Raw genomic sequence first — 23,431 nt, 5'->3', positions numbered from 1 at the left:
ATTCTGATCATATCTTACAAGAAAAGCATTCCTTCTCCAGAACGTTTAATGTAAAAAGTACTTAGAAATCATCTATCTTTTTTCACCGGAGAACAAAGCAATAAAATAGTAAGAAATTCTTCCATATTGGTCGTAGACCATCTCATTAAGTGATACTTTATCTTTTTAAGTTGTATCTTTGATTTTAATAATTTTAAATTTGAACATCTGAATAAATGAATGATACTTGCACTGTTACTTGATTACTAAACAAGTTGATCTTAGAATTTCTAATCACTTTAGTCACTGAAACACTCTAGGTCCCAAGAAACTCTCAAAAATACAGGGGGAAATATATAAAAATCTTGAGTATGAATCTTAAATATGTATTGAGAAAAATAAAATGAAAACACCAACTCTGGTCACATTCTATTCTAACAGAAATGAGCCTCAGGGGAGATGTATTTTGCCAACTCTAAAACACCCACAAAACTTAAGTTACAATTAACTTCAGATAATGAAACTCAGAAAAATTAAATTTATCAAATATGAGCCTATTAAAATGTCTCAAGAGATTACACATGTGCACCAAGATCAAGTATGACCTCAAGATAAAATGCATTCTTTTACCATGAAAAAAATATGACCTTAGCAATTTCAGGGTCCTCTAACATAGGAGGAAGCAGTCTGCTTGGCTACCTGGAGACATGCCCGGAATTCTGCAGAGTTCCACTGAGACTTTCCAGAAAAGGGAGTACCAGGCACACTAACACAAATACCTACTTTGCACTCCATCGGGTATTCTCTGCCTTCATGGAGCTTCTAGTCTATTCAGCGGGTAACTATATGAAGTAGGAGGACAGTTAAAGTAGGAAAAGTATACAGTGCTATGGGTATACACCCCATTATCTTCACAGCATACCATCCAACAAACCAAGTAAGTAATTCTCTATCATTTGGCTTCCTATATAGACTACCCTACAAAGAGATAAGGAAACAATTTCCTCCTTAATGATATTTCTAAGTCATTAAAGCGGCATTTGCATTCTTATACAGTCTATTAGCTTAGATCTTATACCTGTTCACAAAATGCATACTAAGTCTTACAATGTTGACCAATCAAGTTTGTAAGCCTTCAAGATCCGTCACACGTGGGAAATTACAAATTCACAAAGATAAGATTGTCTGAAAAGGGATCTATCTTGTCCAGGTGACACCTGACCTCGATGTCATTTTTCTCCAGGTATAACATATAAAGGCTAAGTGAGAGCACATCATATCTTATCCCTGAAACACTAACCCAGTAGGCATAAAAGGTGGCAAAGTGGAGGGCACAACAGCAAACTCAAATGAGTCTTCATATGTGGCTAAATGGAGGATGAGAGCTGGTTCATGGTATCACAGAGAAACCGGTAGAGGCAACAATAAGAAAGGGTTGATGTGGGCAAGAAGGAAGTCAGTGTGAACTTCAGAGAACTGCAATGGCTACTGCAGGTACGTGCATGCTCCCAGAACATTCCTGAATGGACAGGATTGATTGAGTTAGAAAAAATAAGATGGGTAATTTAAAATTAAGACCTTTAAATTTGGGGGGCAGGAGTATAATATTTAGAAGAGATAAAAAAATTTAACATTTCTTTCATCTTAAAAAGGGCATCAAGCCCAGAAAATCTTATAGTTCTTAAAAACAGCAAGTCGTCAAGTAATTTGTAGATTGTGTAAAAATATTTAAGATGATAAAGGGCATATTTATCATCAATCTGGCATAGCTAAAATGTGTTCGTAACAAAAAAGAAACCAAACATTTGTGAAGGAGAAAAAATTCTCAAATGAAATCATTTCCATCTTAATATCTTCAATTCATGTCACACACTTGAGATAAAATATTAATACATTAGTTTATACATAAAATGAGTAGAATACGAAATACTAATACAGTAGACATATTTATAATAAGCCAATATTTATTGGCATAATCAACTTTTTTTAATTGATGTGGTAAGTGATCAAGAATTTTTAGAGACTGTTAACCTGTAATAGAGGAGTTAAGCCAGAAGCTTCTGCTATCCATCTAGATATACCATGGAAAAAAACCTGCATGAATGAAGCCAAGACATAGTAAAACAGAGCTAACAGACGTAGGAAGACTAAGTCCCTAGGTCATTTGAGAACCTTGATCTAGGCCTGTCTGAAGCCAATATACTGAACCTGTACTAGGCCCATCTGAAGCCAAGAGCTTCTCAGATGCATGAGCCAATAGGTTTTTGTGTTTCTTTGAGTCCATTTGAGCTGAGACCATTATTTCTAAACAGAGGGTAGAACAATTAAGTAGGGGAAAAATAAAATTATGGAATAGATTTTTATGACCCCATTGGAGAGAGAAAGGGAAGAAAAAAAATCCACTCAAGTGTGACTTCCTTAAGGTACTGGATATAGATGACCAGTATCAAGCTTTCTATTATTCTGTAACTTACAGTGACAGGTGCCCAAAGCATGCTGTAACCACACATAGTAACTACACATAGTTACTCCTATGAATTGAATTCTGTGACTACCCAGAGTTGATTTTTTGTACCTCAAATTGTTAATGAGCTGGGATACCTGTTCTAGTTAATATAATAGAATGAAAGGTAAGTTGTTTCTGTGATAAATTACCTTAATGCTTAGAAAAGACAAGATTAGGATGAGTGCTTTAAAAAAAAAAAAAACTTATTTTCAAATTAGGTAGAGGCAAGATAACTGACAAGATCATACTGTAAAAAATCAATTTGAACTTAGACTACTAATGATGTACTATATGTTGGCTAATTGAAATTAAAAAAAAAAAAACAAGTATACATCCTTGGTCAAATTAAAACACACAGGGGGTCACAGATGATGCTTCATGGGTATGCCTTATGCGGGGGAAAACCAAAGTAGGCGCAACTCCTACTCAAAGAAAAGGACTTGGCCCTATATCCAAAGACTGACATCTGAATATGTAAGTTCATTTAAGTAGAAACAAAAATAATTTTTATGATGCCTGGTTTTAATAATTTATTCAACTTTATTCCATTGTGAAGCCAATGTAAGAACACTTCAGCTGTAGCATATATTTACCCGGTGCCATTTGACACTTTAAACTTTGATGACTTGAACTTATGTAATCATCGCCCTACTTCCCATCCTATATGTTCCAACACAAACGCTCCTAAAATTTTATTAATAAGTCATGTCTTAAAGAGGGATAATGAATTTTCTCAAATCACAAAGCTAAAAGTAACAAAGCAGGATTCTGAACTCCAAAAGACAGTCTGCCATGATGAGTAAAATAAGCTTTTATGAAACACTGTAGAACACAAATTTAATAATTCATATCTTCTGGAAAAGACAGAAGTAGTCTTTGTTCCTATTTCCAGTCATTAACATTACTATACTTCAAGTAATATTTCAGCAATTTTCTTAGTATTTAAAAACAGTATCTAAATACAGTTACCATTTTTGTATTTTACTACTATATATAAAGTCCTAATGTCCATAACATTTTACAATGTGTTACAGAAATTGATGAGTTTAATTACTTAATGTGCATGGATCAATTTGAAGTAAATTGAAAATGAACACACCATACACTCTACTTAATCTTGTTAGTCTTGTTTCAGAATTCACTTTCTAACTTGCAACCCAGTAGGCTATATTTTAAAATAGAAGATTTCTTTTACGTCTCAGCAGTTTAAAGCCAAAGCAACTACAGGGAGGTAGAGTTCTAGCGTCACAAAGTGTGACCTCAAGGGGAAGAAAGGTCCCAGGCTTTCATTCTCTAAGCCAATTCCCTTGGATTGTTATACTTTTTTTCCCCCTTAAAAATGGGGAGGAGAGATTCTACTTCTCTGTCTATAATTTTTAAATGAATTACAGGCACAAAGAGTAGACAAATTGGTAGACAAATGAAATAACAAAGGAAATAATCATTCAAAGTCACTTCTGGTTGGTTAAGAATGGCAGGGAACTATATAGTTAAGAAGAGTGATACGTTTTCATTAGTAATACATTTTCGAAGTAATACAGGTATCTGCAAAAGGGGTCACACAGTACTTTTCACATCACCGAACCATTTTAAAATCCAAGGTGAAATAAACTCCCAGATGCCTATGAACTCCATTTACATGGAGTACATCACTGTAATTTTTAAAAATGCATTCATATTCAAATCGGAGAAACAGGATTCTGAGCTCATCAGGCCTGCTTAATTGCACCAACATCTGCAATCAATTTAAATTCTTTAAGATGGTCTTTCACAGTGCTTGAAGTGATTTCATGCTGTGATAGATTTAACACACTCACTAATTTATAGACACACACAAGCAGATGAGACCTATTTTTCCAGGGGTGGGGTAAAGTACTGAAGGGCAGTCTGAATTTTCCCAGTATCAATGGGATATAAAAAAGGACGCATTCTGCATAACTTATTGAAATTATGTGAGAAGATGATAGCACTGCATAAACATAATATAGAAATTAAAACTAAAACTAGTGTTTTATTTCAATCTATTTGTAGGTCATGGACCATTAAGAGATCTGATGAAAGTTTACGGGTGGAATAAACAGCAGAACCCAGAGCCACCAAGTAAGGTTACACAGAGAAATGTCATTCCCTAGTTGATCATCATATTCCACCCTGAGTCAAGGAGGGGGGGGCAAGCAAGAAGAAGAAACGCTGATAATCCAGAACTGTTTTTTAACCAAAGACCTACATTGGCATTAAGTCAAGAATATGAAACTCAGTCAGAAAACTGGAGGACTTGGGCAGACGGCAGCAGCAGGGCAGTTTCTGAAACTCAATGGATTCCCACAGAAAACAACAGCTAAAGGGCAAAACCACAAACCTAACAATACTGAGCAACAACTTATCTCTGTGATCCTCCAAATACAAGCAGTAGGAGACAAACCACTCATGACCACAAAATCTACACAGCATCAACATCTATGTGGGAAGAAACAGAGAAGGCAAGAAGATGCCAGATGAACATGGAAAGACCCAAGGCCCAAAATAGCCCAGGGGTCGTCATTAGAAGCCTCAGTAGGTTAATTTGAGGATAGCAGCTCCAACTAGATGGAGTTTGGCCCATTCCAACCGTGGGTGAGCACAAGTGGCAAAAAGCATCTAAGGAGACCCAAGTGGCCTGTGTCCCGGGAACTCCCAGCCCTGAGCTGCCCGGGCTCCCTTGCAGGGGAGCCCCCCCCGCAAAGACAGAAAGTGCTGACGATGAAATCAAAGTTGAGCAGAACATTCCTGCAGAAGACGAACAGTCGCCCCGAAAACTAAACCATAAAACATGGCAAAGTAACTTACAATTTCAAACTGTGCAAAGAGACATTGAGACAATATACAAGCCATAGGGGAAAAAAATTAAAACAGAATTCAAAAGCCTCAGAAATGAGGTGAGAGAACCTGAAATGGGGGATGGGGGAAATAAGAAAATCACTTCAGAAGTAAAAACTAAACTAGAAGGAATAACATAGAAAATAAGAAGGATTTGGGACAAAGAGCATATTGAGGATACACAAAAATCTAATATACAGATAAAAGGATCTCTGAAGAAGAGCCCAATGCAGGACAACAGAACACTTTCATGAAAATTAAGAAAAAAATTTTAAAAAGACTTAAAAAGTACATTGGCACGAGCCAAGCTACTCATGCTGTTTGACAAAGTCCAAGTATGGGGGACGATCCTGAAAACCGGAGACTCCACAGCTGGCTCCTGCTATTCTCTTTCATTTTGTTTATGGCAATCTTTATAACTGTGGGAATAGTTCTGGGGTTTCATGATAAAGTGACTACTCATCTTAGTTTACGCCTATCTAAGCAATCATAATGAAACTAATGCCACGAGGCCCCCCAGGCGCCTCAGAAGCAGCAAGATTCTAAGAAAGGAACAGCTCAGGCTGTTCCACAGTTCACTATATTTCCTGCGCTATAGAACAAAATAGCAAGACGGTCACGCTCTGTCTAGCACCTTTCTCTTTGCGTATTGTTTTTTAGTTTTAGCGAAAGTCAATAAGCGGAAATCAATAAAGGTCATGTTAATCATTACAAAGGAAAAATAAAAGAAGGCTATGTCTGTAATCAAAAAATGATCTAAGATAATCTCAATCAATTGTGAAAAAACATAATCACATGTTACGAAAGTATGGAAAAACAAAAAAATCCTAACATATAAATAAAGTTCCTCCAAGGCTGTCAGGAGGAGATGCTTGCAACCTGACCCTGTGTCTGTGTCTCCTCATTCGCCGACGCCATCCTTTCCTACGAGAACCCCACCCCGGCTGGAGCTGGACTCCGGCAGTACATAATGAAAGTATGCGGTTTACCAGATAATCCCAACTCAGACATCTAGATAAAAAGAGCCAGTAACCCCTAAGGGATAAAAATTCATTACCAGCAGGGGCACCTGGATGGTTCTGTCAATTAAGCGTCTGCCTTTGGCTCAGGTCATGATCCCAGGGTCCTGGGATCGAGTCCCACATCAGGCTCCCTGCTCATTGGGCAGCCTGCTTCTCCCTCTCCTGCTCTCCCTGATTGTGCTCGCTTGCAATCTGTCAAATAAATAAATAAAATCTTAAAAAATTAGTTACCAGAACTTTTGACCAGAATACTGTCATGCTTTATGCCAGAAGGATATATTTAAGATCCTTTAAAAAAAAAAAAAAAAAAAAAGAGAAAAAACGGGAAAAAAACAAACCCTACATGAACCAAAGATTTTATATCCACTCAAACTGACTAAACAATAGAAGGCATATACAGTTATCAGTATGCAATACTCCGGAAATGCCCTTCCTGGGAGCCCTGCAGAGGAATCCACTACAGAACAAACTTAGACAAACGTCCAGAGAAATACTAGCTTAAGGACTGGTGGAGAGCCTTAAAACAGTTACTCAGAAATAAAGAGGCGGGGGGGGGGGGGGGGGGGAGGCCTAAATTCAGTTACTCATAGAAGGGAAGGCTACAGGAGGACTAGAAAGAACCAGAAAGTGTAACAGCTCTACACTCAATGTAGACAGAGTCCAACAACAGCACATGGAGACCACATATGCCGAAGAATACTTTTTTGAATATATCCACACCATGTTCTTCATTTGCTAGCTCTCCACTGAAGAGGCCCGGAACCAGAGATTAATCCACCAGCAATAAGCATCCTTACACCCAGACTGTTCTTGAAATACCATTTCCCACTGAAGGAAAGGATGGATTCCAGGCATAGTGTGAGAGAAGAACCTTGATCATCATATCTTACCAGACAGGAATGAAACACACTCTGAAACTCCTAGGGTCATGCCAAAATGCCTAGGAGCCAACTGGTCAAAAATGAGACAATTTGAGCTTCACTAAGAATAGTAATTATAATGCATAAATTATAATGATCATATCTTAATATTAAAAATAACTGGTTACCTTCAGAAGTTGAGAGGAAACCAATTCAGTATAGTGAAAACTGGAAAGGAAAAGAATCAAGCATTTATCCTAAATTTGGATTTTGGATATTCTTGGATATTTGGATTTTGGAAATACTGAGATACTCAAATACTGAGTATTTGAGAGGTAATGTCTCTTTGTGTATTCCAAATAAGAATATGCAGTGGGAAGAAGTCTCTTCAACAAATGGTGTTGAGAAAACTGGCTTACACCATCTCCAAAGATAAATTCAAAATGGATTAAGGACCTAAATGTGAGACCTGAAACTATAAAAATCCTAGAACAGAGCACAGACAGTAATTTCTCTGACGTCAGACACAGCAACTTTTCTCTAGATAGGTCTCCTGGAACAAGGTAAACAAAAGCAAAAAAAATTATTGGGAGTACATCAAAATAAAAAGCTTCGCACAGCAAAGGAAATAATCAACGCAATGAAAAGACAAACCCTATCTGATAAAGGGTTGGTATCCAAAAGGGAACTTATGTAACACCCCAAAAACAAATGATCCCATTAAAAAATGGGCAGAAGACATGAATAAGTGAAACAAGTCATAAAAAAATAGCATATAATTTCACTCATAGGTAGAATTTAAAAAACACAACAAATGAGCAAAGAAAAAAAAAGAGACAAACCAAGAAACAGACTCTTAACTATAGAGAACTGATGGTTACCAGAGGAGATTGGTGGGGGGACAGGTGAAATAGGTGATGGGGATTAAGGAGTGCACTTGTGACAGGCACGAGGTGTTGTACAGAAGTGTTGAATCACTGTACTTTATACCTGAAATTAATATAACACTATATTTTAACTATATTGGAATTAAACCTAAGACTGAAAAAAAAAAAAAGTATTCCAACTAATAAATGGAAATGAAATTATAGAATTTTCTCTATAAACCAGACATGAAGAACCTCCTGCCAACAAAACATAATACTTCCTATGGTCTTGCCAAAGGGAACAAATCTGAGTCTGATCAAGCTTCTGGATCTAGCTGCCATTTTACAGGAAATGAAACAAACAGGATTATGCAATCAGCACAATCCAGACTGTCCTCGACAAAATAGATGGGGCCCTGAAGATTAGAGAAAAACAAAAAAAAAGAAATTTTAAAGACATTCCAAATTTTTAAACAGAAACATGAATTATGGTGTCTGGTGATGTACTTTTGGGTAATTAAACTATAAAGAAACTCAAGGAAGTGACTCCTATAAAAGTCAAGGTAGTGATTAGGAGTAATTAAAAAAAAAGGGGGGGTTTCTAGGATGGTTGGCGAGGTTCCAGTTATTGACCTGGGTGGTGTTTCCCTTATGATAATTCATTAAGCTACATATTTGTTTTTGGTGTTTTCTAGAACTAATTTATAATAAAAAGGTCTTGGAAAAAAAAAAAAAAAAAAGCCTGGTTTCTAGGTCTAGCTGCAGAACATGGGGATGTCACTCCCTAGGCCTTTACACATTCTCCAAATGCAGAGGTGCCCTGAGATATATTTCAGACCTATTGTAAATAAACTACACAAAGGTCTACTAAATGAGTATAATGAAGCCATTCTTTACAAAAAACCATGCCAGAAAATGACTTAACTCAGAGAGTAATAGAACAGCTTTCCCCAAGGAGGGAAACCCCCCCCCCCAAAAATCTAGCGTTACAAGAAACAATCAACAATCTAGTCATCTAAATTTACTTTTGGACTATTTCTTCCAAATGAATCCCAAGGATAGAGTTCCAGTTTACCTGGTCTATCCCTGGAAGGCTTTCTGATATTGAAAGGATTTGAAATAGTTCTGTATTACATTGAAGGTAAGAAGATATATCAGCCCTATTTTCTTCGAAGTGGGGAGAAATCATTATACTGCGCCAGTTAGGAAATGGTAATGTCAGGGAAGCATGAAATTAGGAATTAATTAATTAGGAATTTTTGTACATCAAGATGATTAACCTATGAAGGATTTATGTATGTATAGAATGTATTCTACCTAAGCCCAAACTAAATTGAGGGTTTTAAGTTTACAGCCACCAACTAGGAAGACAAATCAGTCCACTGAAGCTTTTAAGCCAGGCTTACTCTTTTCCTCCTTACTAATACTGACCTATCAGGCATCTTTTCCCAAAACAGACCAGTTCTTCCATCTGTTATAGTAGATAGAAGAGGGGAAGGTTAAGTGGACAAACGTCAGGATTTCTTAGCTACAGTACGCCCCTGGAACACCCATTCTGACCTGATGCACATGCAAACTAGCCTTAAACACTAAGTGGCTTAATTTGTAAATACGCTCTATGCTTTGCTTTTAAATTCTATCAACTCCTAGTCTTTTGCTGAACACGAGTTCAACAACCTGTCCTATATAGGCAGAAATGGAAATTAAAGTGCCAGTTAGATTATTAAGACATCTAGTGATGATGCTCATCTTGTACAGCCCAGGAGAGTTTTCACCCTTGATTATACATTAGAATCACCAAGAGAGCTTCACAAAGTATGGGTGCCTGGGTCCTACCTGCAGGAATTCCGACTTGTTAAATGGTAGGGCTCAGACACAGAATTTTGCTTTTTTTTTTTAAGTTCTCCAGAAGATTCTAATGGGTATCAAGGTTGAGAGCCATTGTTCCTGTCCACTCTCGTTCCCTCCTTCATTTCATGAATTACCTGTCCCCTTCACTCACTGAAAGGCAACCATAGATACATAGCATTTTTTTTCATTTTCACATACTCCTTCAGAACGGTTTCTTTCTTTCACAGGGCTATTTGCTCATCACTTTCCTCTCCATCAAGTCACATGCCTCTTCTTTCTGGCACTTTCAAAGTTTTTTACCACTTTTGCAGCTATCAGTCATAAGTTTAATTACACTTGCAAAATCTAAAAAGCATGAGCAGAGCAAATTATCTCAGACCAACAACTCAGTGAAAAAGATAAAAACACCTCAGATGATCTCCAATGCCACAATTGGTATAAGCATCAAGGACCACATCAGGTTCTAAAATTCTAGGTTTTACCAGTAAATAACATTATGTCTTTATCTGGTGAGTCTTTTAAAAAATTGCTTAATCGGAGAAAGACATGTATCATATGATCTCACTGATATGAGGAATTCTTAATCTCAGGAAACAAACTGAGGGTTGCTGGAGTGGTGGGGGGTGGGAGGGATGGGGTGGCTGCGTGATGGACATTGGGGAGGGTATGTGCTATGGGGAGTGCTGTGAATTGTGTAAGACTGTTGAATCACAGACCTGTACCCCTGAAACAAATAATACATTATATGTTAAAAAAAAAAAAAATAGTAGGAAGGGAAAACTGAAGGGGGGGAAATTGGTGGGGGAGACGAACCATGAGAGACTATGGACTCTGAGAAACAAACAGAGTTCTTGGCGGGGGGGATGGGTTAGCCTGGTGATGGGTATTAAAGAGTGCACGTTTTGCATGGAGCACTGGGCGTTATACGCAAACAATGAATCATGGAACACTACATCAAAAAAAAAGGTATCTTTAAAGTGTTGTTTTTCTCAGATTTCATTTGCAAGTAAGAGTGTGCGTGCCAGCGGGGGGGCGGGGGGCGGGGGGTGCAGAGGGAAAAGCAGACTCCCCCACACTGAGCAAGGAGCCCGATGCGGGGCTTGATCCCAGGACCCTGAGATCATGAAGGCCCAGGACCTGAGCCGAAGGCGGATGCCTAACCAACTGAGCCACCCAGGTGCCCCTAAGGTTTTTAAAAGACCAAAAATATACAGTTCTAATTTGAACCTATTATAAGGGGGGAAAAAAAAAAAAAAATGAAGACAACTGGTTTCTTCATGTTCATCTCCTGCCTAAGCCAGAACACAGCGCAGTAATAGCAGGAGCACGTTACCCACCACTGGTGCCAGCCTGAAACAACTCCCAGTGAAGCCGGATGAATCTGAGCTGTTGGAAGATCAGTTTAATTGCACATAAATAAAACCTGCCCTATAGAGGCAGAAACGGAAATTAAAGTGCCAGTTAGATTATTAAGAAATACTCCTAACCAGAAATTGGTTCATTGCCCTGGGGCTCTGATACTTCCTCCTAGTCAGCAAGCAAGACCTGGAGACAGACCGACAAATACCGTAAGCAAGGGCATTGTTGATAAATAGGTAAGCGTCTAATACCCAGTACCAGCCACAAATTTTTACTAAGGTTTTATGTTACAAGTGTGCTTGGATCAAATCCCTAACCTGAAATAGAAGCCAAAAAATAATCCATGTTAACTTTAACTAGCAAGAATGTATTAAAACTGTCTCGTTCAGCTAAGTTTCCAGTGGTTAAAATATAAACCTTTTAATAACGACAAAAAGTGAGACAAGAACTTGATTTATGCGTATCTGACAATGTTTTCCAAAATTAACAGATGAAAATGAACACCCCCCCCCCAAAAAATAAGACTCTGAAAGGTATGAAAATGCCCCCACTAATAATACAATTTTAACAAATCAGGGCTAAAAGAAATGAGCTCTAGGTTTTCTACCTAGGGAAAAATATACAAATCTGAACATCATTAGTATTTTCCCAAAACAATGCTTTCCTGATCAGGATATGCCTAGATGAACGACACTGGACAAAACCACGTCCTCCATACTTGAACATTATGCCCTACTGGGCTAGGACAAGAGGTACCTGGTAACACCTTTCAAAATACACTATATATAAACGTGTACACATACACATGAGAACCTACAATCCTACATTTACAAACTCCATGTAGACTCATTTTATCACATTGTTTAAAAAACTTGTTAAACTTTCTATGTGCCTTTTAAAGTTCTGTTCTAATATTTGGTATTTATTTCTTACTTGAGAAGTCTAAGCAAGAACTACAGAAATACTTAAGGGTTGAAGGAGTATAGTCCAACACTAACCAAATTTCTCCAATAATGCCTCAGAGGAGCCTTGCAGTCAGTTGTCTGTGGTCTCAAATGACTAGGAAAGACAAAAGCTGAAAACAAAGTCCAAGGAAGCCAGCAGACCTCCAGGAGCATCTGAGGCAAGAAATGGCAACTTGGCCTTGTAGTACCCACTCTCATCTACGCGGAGTATACTTGATGAGGGGAATAATTTCCAGAGTGAATTAGAAATAGAGACCCTGCATAGGAAAAAGGCTATCGGGAGGCTATCAGGAGGGCCCAGCCAGATGTGCACAACAGCAAAGCAAAATCCCAACCTCAAGTAGTTTAAATAAGAATATGCATCACCTCACGTGATGGAAGAATCTGGAGGCAGGACTGTACAAGGCCAGAGCAGCAGCTCTAAGAAGTCATGTGCCAAGCATCCCATACCCTCACAACCATGTCAAGTAACAGGAAAAAAAAAGTGGTCTTCTGCTCTGGATCTTTTTATGAGGGAGGGAAGCCTTCCTCAGAAGCCCCCAGCAGACAGTACCGGCTAAACCTGGATCACATACCCATGCCGTAGGAAGTTGGAAAAATGTGACTCTGGCATTTGCAACCTCTAAAATAAGGCTCTTGGCTTTAAAAAAAAGTTAATCTTTTCTAACAACAACAACAACAAAAAATCAGCATTACTATTGGGCTACCTAAACAAACAAGATCTTAGAAATAACCTAGCTTGATTGATGATTTGTTATTTTTCCTCCCTATTCCAAAAACCCAGCTTAGCTACTTTAGGGCTGGTTTGAGGGTTAATATTTCTAAAGCATTTTCAAATTACCACCTGCAGGCATCAGTGCTAATTTCAAAAATATTAATGCTTCCCCACAAAAGAGAATCTCAAAGCAAAGTCTAAGGCTAAATTTATAACAAAAGTTTTTCTGACACAGACACCCCCATGCTCTCTAGAACAACCCATCTATGAATTTTGATGGTTTTTCCTCAGAGCAGCTTTTTTTGTACTCATTAACCTCAATACACTGGTATGACAAAGTCTGCATCTAAGAGTTAATGTGTTTCTACTTCCACAGCAAAAATAGATGACTGGTCAGCTTGAACTTTCTACAATGTTAACCATCTGCCAAATTATTCAGCACCCTCCTAGGAAAAGCCATGATCCTCCACATACTAATTAAATGAGTGAATGCTTTAATCATACTTTAGATAACTAATCTATTTCAATCCTGATAATCTAATTATCTAATTCTAGTAAATAAATTCCAACCTCAGTCCAAAACGATTAGAGGATTAAAGCTTAAAATCAGTGAATGCAAACTGAAATAGATCCACTCTAATGAAGTTCAAAGCAGTTTGTTCTATTAAAAAGTCTGTTTATTATCTGAAATTCAAGAATTAAAATGCACTATTATGCCAACATTTTCTAAACCAGTTCTAACTAATGTAGTATCTCTTGTAATTTTATTCAGTGAATTCATGCTCATTGGGATTTGAAATCTCTAACAGGGGAGTCATCCCTGATTACTCCATGCAACAGTTACATCACAGGGAGGGGGTAGGGAAACAGGTAAAATAGATAAAGGGGATTAAGAGTACACTTACCAGTGATGAACACTGAGTCATGTTGAGAACTAGTGAATCCTATTGTACATCTGAAACTAATGTAACACTGCATGTTAACAATACTTCACTAAAAAAGGAAAACAATTATACCGTCTCCACACCCCCTATATTTTTTCCACATCACATTTCACCTATCATGTATGTTTGTGTTTCTGTTACGTGTGTCCTGTGTTGCTCCATAAGCCACAATGATTGACCGTCTTGGTGCTCCAACTCCATTGGCTGTAACATTGCCCGATATACAGACACTGAATAAATGTGATATAGACTCACTAAGGGTCAATATTTATCTTCAAAAATATAAGTCAATGTTCATCAGTAATTACGGTGTAAAGATTTCAACAGCAAGAACAAACAAATCACAAAGAAAAAATAATTGCTAACAACCACCACTGCTACCACAAGAGGCAGCCACCAGTTAGAAAACCTGTTCTGTTCCCCTCATGAAATAAACAAATTAGTTTTAATATTTTATTTACTTGAGAGAGAGCACAAGCCAGGAGCCGGGGGGGGGGGGGGGGAGGCGGGGAGAAGCAGCCTCCCTGCCAAGCAGGGAGCCCATGGGACTCGATCCCAGGACCCCAGGATCATGACCTGAGCCAAAGGCAGACACTTAACCAACGGAGCCAGCCAGGCGCTCCATAAACAAATTCTAACAACAAGCCTAGGATATAAACATTAGTCCCATCTTAGGAATGAGGACGTTGAGAATCACAGAGATAAAATAAGATGCTCAATATCAAAGGGATAAGTTGATCCACAACACAAGCACTCGGACTCTTAAGTCCCTAATGCTCATTTGTGATATCCAGGGAGCATTAGGGTCAAAAAGCAATAGCAGAAAAGCCCATCTACATAAGGAGCCAGAAAAAGTACAGTACTCAATGACTTCTAAAACTCAACATCAAACTGCCTAACACGAGGCATATTTAAAAATTAAACATCACTTGAGTCTGTCTTCCAAAAGAAAAGCCTCCAAGTCACTGACTGGTCTAGTAGATAAATGGAGCTTAAGTGTAAGTAACTTACATTTTCGTACATTTTGGTCTTTAAAGTATCCAGTGAAAACTGCAGTGTATTAGTTGTTTTTCTCCAACCCAATTCTATTTTAAATTCATTTTCTACTGTCTTTCTGATTGCTTCTTCATTAGCTCCCATTTTGTAGATTTCACCCAGTCCATCAGTTCAATTTCTATAGGACTGGTCAAGTTCATCTGTTGTCCCGTGAAATGTAATTGATTCTGTGTGCCAGTCATGGTTTCTTAGACATTTACTCATTACTTCCACCCACATATTTCATGTTTCTTTGGAAAACTGGCAGCCACGTGGAGTCCTAATGCTCCTTTCAACATCTACATTTATAATTTGTTATGAGATCATTTTATCTGTAGGGAAACTCACAGTAAAGATAGGCCTCTCGGCCACTATTACATGAACTGATTTAGGTAGAGTAAAATCAGTCTTACTTTTCTGTAATACCAATATTATCCCAATTTATAAGTGACATCAGAGATCAATAGCCATCTTAATTCACTAACAAGGAAAGAAGTCTTGGAGGAAACCAACCCAGTCCGTGTTCCTCATCAATGTCAGGGGCTAAAAAGCAAAAGTAGTGTTAGAAGGTATGAGAAATATTTTTAAATTAAATAAACATCCTACTTGTGGCCTTTATACATTCAAAAGCCCTGTGATTCCAGTTGCCCAAAAACAAGCACTTCGTAGACAAATGCATTGTTTTCCACACTATCACACACAGTGCAGCAGTATTTTTCAACTTGACAGTTTTACTTACTGTCTTGGAAGCAGTATTAATGTACTGCAACACCATTTCTTTTTTGATGCTGAAGTCCTTTTCCCGCAATGGTGCCTTCTTATCTTCATTTAAATTCATATCTTCCTGGAAAACACAATTAAAAAGCCTCATTTTAGAATCTAAGTAGAGCAGCAATTCTACATACCCTAGGAACAGAAAAATCAATTTGTGACTAAAGCAGCATTAATTGTTTTGGAATGATTTATGTGTAGTTCTGCCTGGAGAAAAGAAAGAGCAGGAGATACAGACAAAAACATGTTCTAGATCATTTTAACAGGTAAAACATTTACCAGAAAATCTTTTTAAATTCACAGTGGGCTAGTAAAATTACATTCTCACCACTACAGATAATTAGACACTTAGATTTCTACCTTTCATAAGGTCATCCAGATTCACAATACATACACACACACACACACACACACCCCTAGAGGTGTTTCTTTTAACCAACAGCTGTACCTGAAGCTATCTTGCACTATTTCTGAAAGAGCTGCTCCATGTATCATAAAAATTAAAAGGTAAATAAGCCAACCACTTTCCAGATGGTGTAGCTATAAACTCCTATGATCAAATACGTGATATAGATCCTAGCAAAAGGCAAAGCATTCTATAGTTGTCTCTTCTCTACCCGTATCAAAAATATCCTTTAGCTACTTATTCTGTGTTCTATATCACCTAAAAGTTGCACTCATAAGAAGAGGTACCACCCAAAAATCTAACATTGCTCAACAGCACCAATCAAAATAAAGGTCTAAGTAACCTAGATCTTGCTACAGGTCTCATTCTAACTAAAAATACAAGTCAAGAATATCCACTTAAATGTGGAAATTGCTACCAGTTAAGTTGATTTAGAGGCTCCTCTGGCAAAGGAAAAGGAGCCTACAGGGGAGACAAAAATGACTGAAGGGCAGCTCAAATGGATTTCCTCAAATATTAGCCCTTGGTCATTTGTGATATGCAATATAACACACTTGAATGTATACCAACTCCACAGCTACTCAGAAACAGGTGTATAAAAATCAGAACTTTGGATCACCTGTGGAGCCCAGCAGGTTACATTTATTCTAAGTTTTATAAGAGTGCTACAATTCATAAGACACTGTAGTTTATGCCTTTAGCTGACTCAGTTTTTGACTACTAATCCCTTCAAGCACTTAAGTCAAAATTTCCTTCATTTTACCTTGATATAAATATTTAAGATTTTAGAAGTTGTTCCACTTGATACTAATAAAAGGTAGTAATTAGTAATGTCACTCCTGGCTGTTCAGGTTAGAAATATCCTATTATGTGAATAATCGTTTTGCTACCCCCCCCCTTTTTTTTTCTTTAAGCCAGGAACTCTCAATAGGCCTAACCACCACTTAGGATTTTAAAATTGTCTTGGGATATTTTGGTTGTCAATGACTGAGATGATGCTCCCAGCATTTATTAAGGTGTGTTAGGCATTCTTAATCCTACCCAATAAGAAACTGTCCTGTGTCCCACAGAGAGATGCACAAATCCTAAAAAAAATAAAATTTAAAAAACTCCTAAGCCTTGACTAATTCAATAGAATTAAATGTAAAATGGAATGAAGATGTAAATTGTTACTGATTAAATACTTTGCATTGTGTGGTTTTAATACACATTGATTTTTCTAAGAATCCAACTACTCTGCAAGTTATAGTTACACTGGGCTTTTTGTTTTTGTTTTAAATAAGCTTTACCATCAATTCTGCTCTATTTTTGAATTTTGGGTATCCCAGGAAAACATTGGTGGTGGTATCTGAATCACCAGAATAGCACAGCTATGTCGACCGGCACCAAAGCTGTTGTACTCACATGAGGCAAAGATTCAAGAATGACTTTAATGTACTTTCCTGAGCAGTCATGGCCAACTGCTTATACTGAAATGTATGTGGTTGTTCCATACAGTACAAGTAAGGCATTAAATGGATTTTTTAAATTATGAGTGTAGATAGCTTCTATTACCTATAAAGAATTTCACTAGAAAAAAGTAATGGGGGAAGTTACGGGGAAAGTAACGGAGTAGTTGTTCTAAAAAAGCAAGGGATGTAAGAGTACTGAGAACCTCTGTATTAAATTATTAACTATTTTTTTTCTGTCCAATGGCCAAACATGACCCAGCCTCTTCAACCAGCAAATTAAAATATGTAGTAAATACAGAATATGAAAAAAACTAGAAAATCTGCTTTCTTTTTGGAAAGGGATATTCAAGATGACAGGAGCTCATACACAAAAGTGGCATATTTGGAATTAAGGAAGAAACCCAGAGTTCTCCCAACCTCCTTCCTCTGCCTTATCCCACTTCTCTTGTCTAAACAGCACTCGCTCATGACAGTATCCGTTTAAAAGCAAAAAGGAAACAAGAAAGGACACTAAGAAGTTTGGAATCAGCTACACAGTACCTCGGACCCTTTTCATTACGCATGTAACTCACACATGGTCATTCTCTATTGTTTAATTCCAGAGGAGCTAAGCTAAGCATCTTTGAAGGCTATCCAAGAAACTGGAGTGGGGGGAGGGGGGATCAGGAGGAGCCTAGCATCTTCATCTAATAACCCCTGCCTTAAGGGAAAATCTTCAACGTGAGAATGAGTATCACATCATTTAAACTCCATGAATTAAAGAACAGAAAATACAGGCTCACAGAAATCAGATGACTTTTCAGGGATAGCTGGCTATTCGAAACTCAAGAAACTGGAGCCCAGATTCCCAATAATTTCCAGGTAATTATAATAGATATGTCTCTTGAAAGCAAGTTATCAATTTTTATGTTACTCAGTTTACATCTACTCAAAATGATCATATAGTATCTCTACTGTCTTAGGTCAGGTTCCCTAGAGGTAAAGTATAAGACAGGGATTCTAGTGCAGAAGACTAAGGGAGGGGATACACTCAGGAAAGGGAATGGGAAAAAAAAAAAAAAAAAAAAAAAAACAAGACAGAGCAGGGGAAAGAGACATTGGAAAATGTTGCCTCAGCTAGAGTACTACTTCAGCCTGAATTGCACTGCTACCAGTACTACCTAGAGGGAGAAGGGCAGTTGGACACCTCCAAATCAGTCAGCCAATTAGCTACAGGATCCTAGTTCCCAGAGGCCAAATCTCCGGAGAGAGCAGCTGTGAGCCACCAGAAACCAATACCTATCACCTGGGGTTTGCATGCACCAGCCTGGTAAAGGGGGTCTTGCAGGGGCACCAACAGCACCCACTATACCTTTTGAAAATAACTTACTGTATAAAAAGGTTTATTTCTAAGCGGAACTGAATAATACAGAAACTCATATATATGGCCTCAACAAGCAATACAAACCACTCAACATTCAAACATAGGTTGGGACATTCAAACATAGGTTGGGACATCTACTACACTGCATAGGTACAAAATGATACTGCAGGTACAGATTTTAAGAAAACCCTGAAATGTGGTTTACTTCAATGTATCAATGTGCGGAGATATTTGTATGTAATTCCTTAAAAATTGTAAATCAAAGACTGAACAGGAAATACATAAAAATGTAATTGCAAAAGACAAGATGAGTAATTTGAGGCTAATACTTAGTGGATAGGAGATAGTTTTCCCACTTACAGATATTTATTAGTTGGCTATTTAGCTGAATAGATCTCAAAAATACTTAAGCAGTCATCAAATCAAAACTGTGGAGAGTATTGTGATTAATGTTCTATTAATATCTTAATATACATTATAAAGTAACTCATGTATAGTGCTACCTTCATATACATGTTGAAACAGTTTTGCCTGGGGAAACTGGGAGTTGCAACATCAAGAACTAATTTTCCTTTAGTTAATTACTTTCTAATTAAAAACTATACCTTAATTGAACCACTGTGCTATTTTACTACGCGAATCTGACTGGAACGAAGGATAGATTTTAGAAGCAGAAAAAATACTGCAGGAAAGAAACCTTAATTGAGGGGCACTCTACAAAATAAGGATTCTTCTCAAGTATCAAGGTCATGAAAGATAAGGTAATGTCACTGATTGGAGACTAAGGATACATGTTAATCTGAACTCAAGGTGTGATCCTGGATTGGATCCTAGAAGAGAAAAAGCATGAGTTAGAAAAACTGGCAAAACCTCAGTAATTTAGTATTGTACCATTGTTAATGTCTCAGTTTTAATAAATGCATTCAAGTTACAGAAGATGTTGACATTTGAGGAAGTTGGGTGAAGGGTATCCAAGAATTGTCAGTGCTCTTTTCGCAACCCTTCTATAAATCTAAGATTGTTTCAAAATCAAATTTTTGTAAGACTAAATTGAAATATTCATAAAATTTCTGCCATAAAAATAAGTTAATGAAAAAGGAACATTCCTCATTCTTAGAAATTTTAATTTGTTCATTTAATTTTGTGCATTTGTTGTGTATTTGGCTACATAAATACAGACTTGACAGAAGGGAAGGAAGTAAAGAAACCACTATCAAAACAAATCCGAGGCTACTAAGAGAGTTAAGACCCAGGTATCAGAATTCCATTCCAAATCTAAAGGTCAGGCAACCTTTGGAATTCTCTCCAAACCAAATCCAAGTTGCTCACATTTCTTCCCATTTTCATCCCAAACCCGCTCTATAAACCATCCTCGTTCTTCCCATAATTCTTCCTACATATTTTCACAAAGATTTAGTATTCCTGTCATCTTAAGTAACAGTTAAGTTCTTGGGCCAGGCACGGTACTAAACATTTATAAGCACTTTCTTTAATCATCACTAATAACCCACTAGAGGTATGTACTAGCCTCTTTTCATTGAGGAGAAAACGGAGGCTTAGGGAAATTTTCAGTTGACCATAGTTCTATGGCTGAAATTTGAACTCTGTTCTATCTTAACTCTTCATTCTTATTCCCATAGTACTTATCTCCATCATCTAAAATCTCATTATCCTTTGGGGCTAATACTATCAGACTTCTCACTTACATCCCCAGCACCTTGTGTTGACTCCTCTCCCATCCCATGCCTTGCCATTCAGTCTTTAGCCTCCCCACCACCACCAGCAGTCTTTACTTCCCCTTTTCTCAACCACAGCCTTCGTGACCATACCTAGACCTTTTCATCATCTAAAAACTGTTCCACCTCAAGTATCATCATAATCCCCAAGACCCTATTCTGACCTCCATTATCTCTTTTCACTTGTCCTATTCCTAGACCACCATGGTCTTAACCTCAATAAAACCTCCAGTTTCTTGATCCCCACCATTTTCTCCCAAAGCAGGTTAATTCCATGATCCATCACTTCCTACATTTATGGAAAAGCCAACTAGTTTTTCCTTCACACAGTCCCTAAGGTACTTATTTCAAACTTGCCCTTCCCCAAGAACTATGAAACTACCACTTTTACCTATCATTTTCAGTAAGCAAATTACAAGTTCCTCTGTGAAAAGAAAGCTTTCAATTTCCCATTTCCTGTATTACCGATTTATTTGCACACTAATCTTTCTGTATCAATTCTTACATTCATCCAGAGATAATTCCATTCATTTATGCTCTGGATCCTCGTTCCTCTCACCTCCCGAAAGGGCACTGCATGTCAATTATCCTTTTTCAATCCGGTCTCACTAAATTGTTCTCAGTTGGTTGGGTCTCAATATATAAACATGTTGATCCTTAAATTAAAATTAAAAGGAAAAAAGAACCTCCCTCAACCCTAGCTCTCCTTTATATATGGCTTCCTTCATTCTCCTTCACAGGTAACTTTTAAAAGACCTTTTTTTGAGACCACAGTGGATTTCCTTTCAGGTGTTTGTGAAATAAGACCTAACAAAAGTTCCCAAGCAGAATTTGCTAACTCTATTCTGGGACAAACCATGAGATGAAGGTAACTTTCTGAAGGATGAAGTTGGAGCTAGAGAGAATACTCACATCCCTAGCTGAGAACAGTGAAGGAAACAAGGTCCAGCCCCAGAGATAGATTCTTCGGGCAGTAGTAGTGACGCAGGTCAATACGGCCAAGCTGAAATCCAGGACACTCTCAGGAAGCACGAGCAGAACCACCCACAAGCTCCATGACCTGGAACAAGGGTGGCATCTGGGGGAGGAGTGAACAGAGCAGAGATCCTCCAGACCTCCCTCAAACTGCATCCGTTTCTGTGATGCACTGTGTCTACCCAGAGGAATGAGGGATACACCTTTTTCTAAATTGCATGCGGACACCCTAGGTGTCAATAGCAGCCCTGATCTGGAAACCAGGTCCACGGAACATAGTAAGTCAGCAGCTTTTAAGCTACTGCAAAGGATTCTGCCTGTGTGCTGGATGGGTCATTAGTTCCCACCAACAAGCAAGTCACACACCTTGACTCCATCCCAGACTGATAAAATACTGGTAAAAATAAATATTTTCTACATTTTCTTGGCAAAACTGAAGGGAGGGGGCAGATACAATCTTAATACTCCTGCACATACATGCCACTAGTTAGAGCACTAAGGAGCAATCAAGCAAAGAATGGCAAACAGAATGGACATGTTTTCCACCAAGTTACAAACATTAGTCTCACTATTTTCATTCACGGATGTGGATTTTACAAGACAGCATGCTCATTAAATTTACATACATCAAGTTGAGTGGGATAGTTAACACCATGGAGAGTCAGATTAAATTTAAAATGATGGACTATTTGGAGATTTAAGCGAATCTGTACAGGCAGCAAGCTGAAGATGGTCAGGTGTGAGGTTATTCACCCAGAGAGGAAAAACTCTCCAGACAGGCAGAGGCATGCCGGTTAGAAAATATATGTGGAAAGACAGGATGGTCCTAGATCCAAACATCCAAGTGGATCAAGAAGCATATCAGAAGGGAAAAACTGGAAGCACAGCAATATCAAAACCAAACATTAAGTCCTACATAAAAGTAATCCTCTCATTTCAATAGTGTAGTAAGGCTTCTGTTTCACGGGTTAAAAACCAAGAGAATTGTTCTTGGAAACAGTCTCTGTTGTGCTCACATTTTTATCACTACAGCAGCAAATTGGTTAAGCATTTTAAGAGGTCCACAAGATCCCCTAATTAGTTCTCTTGAGACTTCAGAGCCCACCAAACTATAAACACAATTTTACCCGTATTTCCTCTTAAAGTGTTCCCTGTTCTTAACCACATTGGAATTCATCTTCCATACCACGTGTCAAAAGGTCCTGCTAATGTTTATCCCTACACTAAGGCAGTGTTTACCACCATGAATGGTTTAGTGCCAAATAAAGTGAAAGATTTCGTGATCTCATTCCAGATCATTACATACGCTCAAAGAGTGCCCACTAACTGAATCTATCTAGTTCCGCAATTTGTTTCATTAAGTCAGGTTTACATAAAATTAGAAAAAATTAGAAAATTAGGAAACCTTTAAGAGATAAATGCGCCTTGGAAAAAACTCAGAATTAACTTTATTACTACTTTGTATTTAACATGTCCATAAATATGCTAATGCTACAGAATAGCTGATCTCTTAATCATTTTTTACTATGTTCTTATATATACACCTTTATAGTAACTTTTTTATTTATCAGTGTGATTATAGAGAAGATATATACGGTTCTGCCAACAGTGAGGTTGGATTTTCACTGTTCTATCCATAGTATCTTTACTCAGTCCCCATTAAAATTAATAGGGATCCAGACAGCTAGCTCATTAACAGGAGAGGAGCCAAAAAACAGCATTTATCCAGAGACTGACAAAGAACTCACATAAAATGTTTGACCAAATACTC

At 37.8% G+C, this 23,431-nt stretch overlaps 1 protein-coding gene across 5 annotated transcripts in view; it reads right to left on the bottom strand.

The window, feature by feature from the left end:
• The window catches only part of DIAPH3 (diaphanous related formin 3), a 486,464-nt gene that overhangs the window by 402,415 nt on the left and 60,618 nt on the right, over positions 1-23,431 (bottom strand). For all 5 annotated transcript variants that reach the window (XR_010409980.1, XM_064586024.1, XM_064586023.1 and 2 more), the window contains one exon: positions 15,698-15,802. Coding sequence is in view for 4 of the 5 variants with exons in the window: in XM_064586024.1 (XP_064442094.1) it covers positions 15,698-15,802 (105 nt within the window). In the remaining variant the exon portion in view is untranslated. The remainder of the gene's footprint in view (positions 1-15,697; positions 15,803-23,431) is intronic.

Source organism: Mirounga angustirostris, unplaced genomic scaffold (assembly GCF_029215605.1).
Source record: "Mirounga angustirostris isolate CCGP_5_RB_7025 unplaced genomic scaffold, mMirAng1.0.hap1 SCAF_3, whole genome shotgun sequence".
Lineage (NCBI taxonomy): Eukaryota > Metazoa > Chordata > Mammalia > Carnivora > Phocidae > Mirounga > Mirounga angustirostris.
Note: the sequence above shows the minus strand (reverse complement) of the source record. Positions and strands in the feature narration are given on the sequence as shown.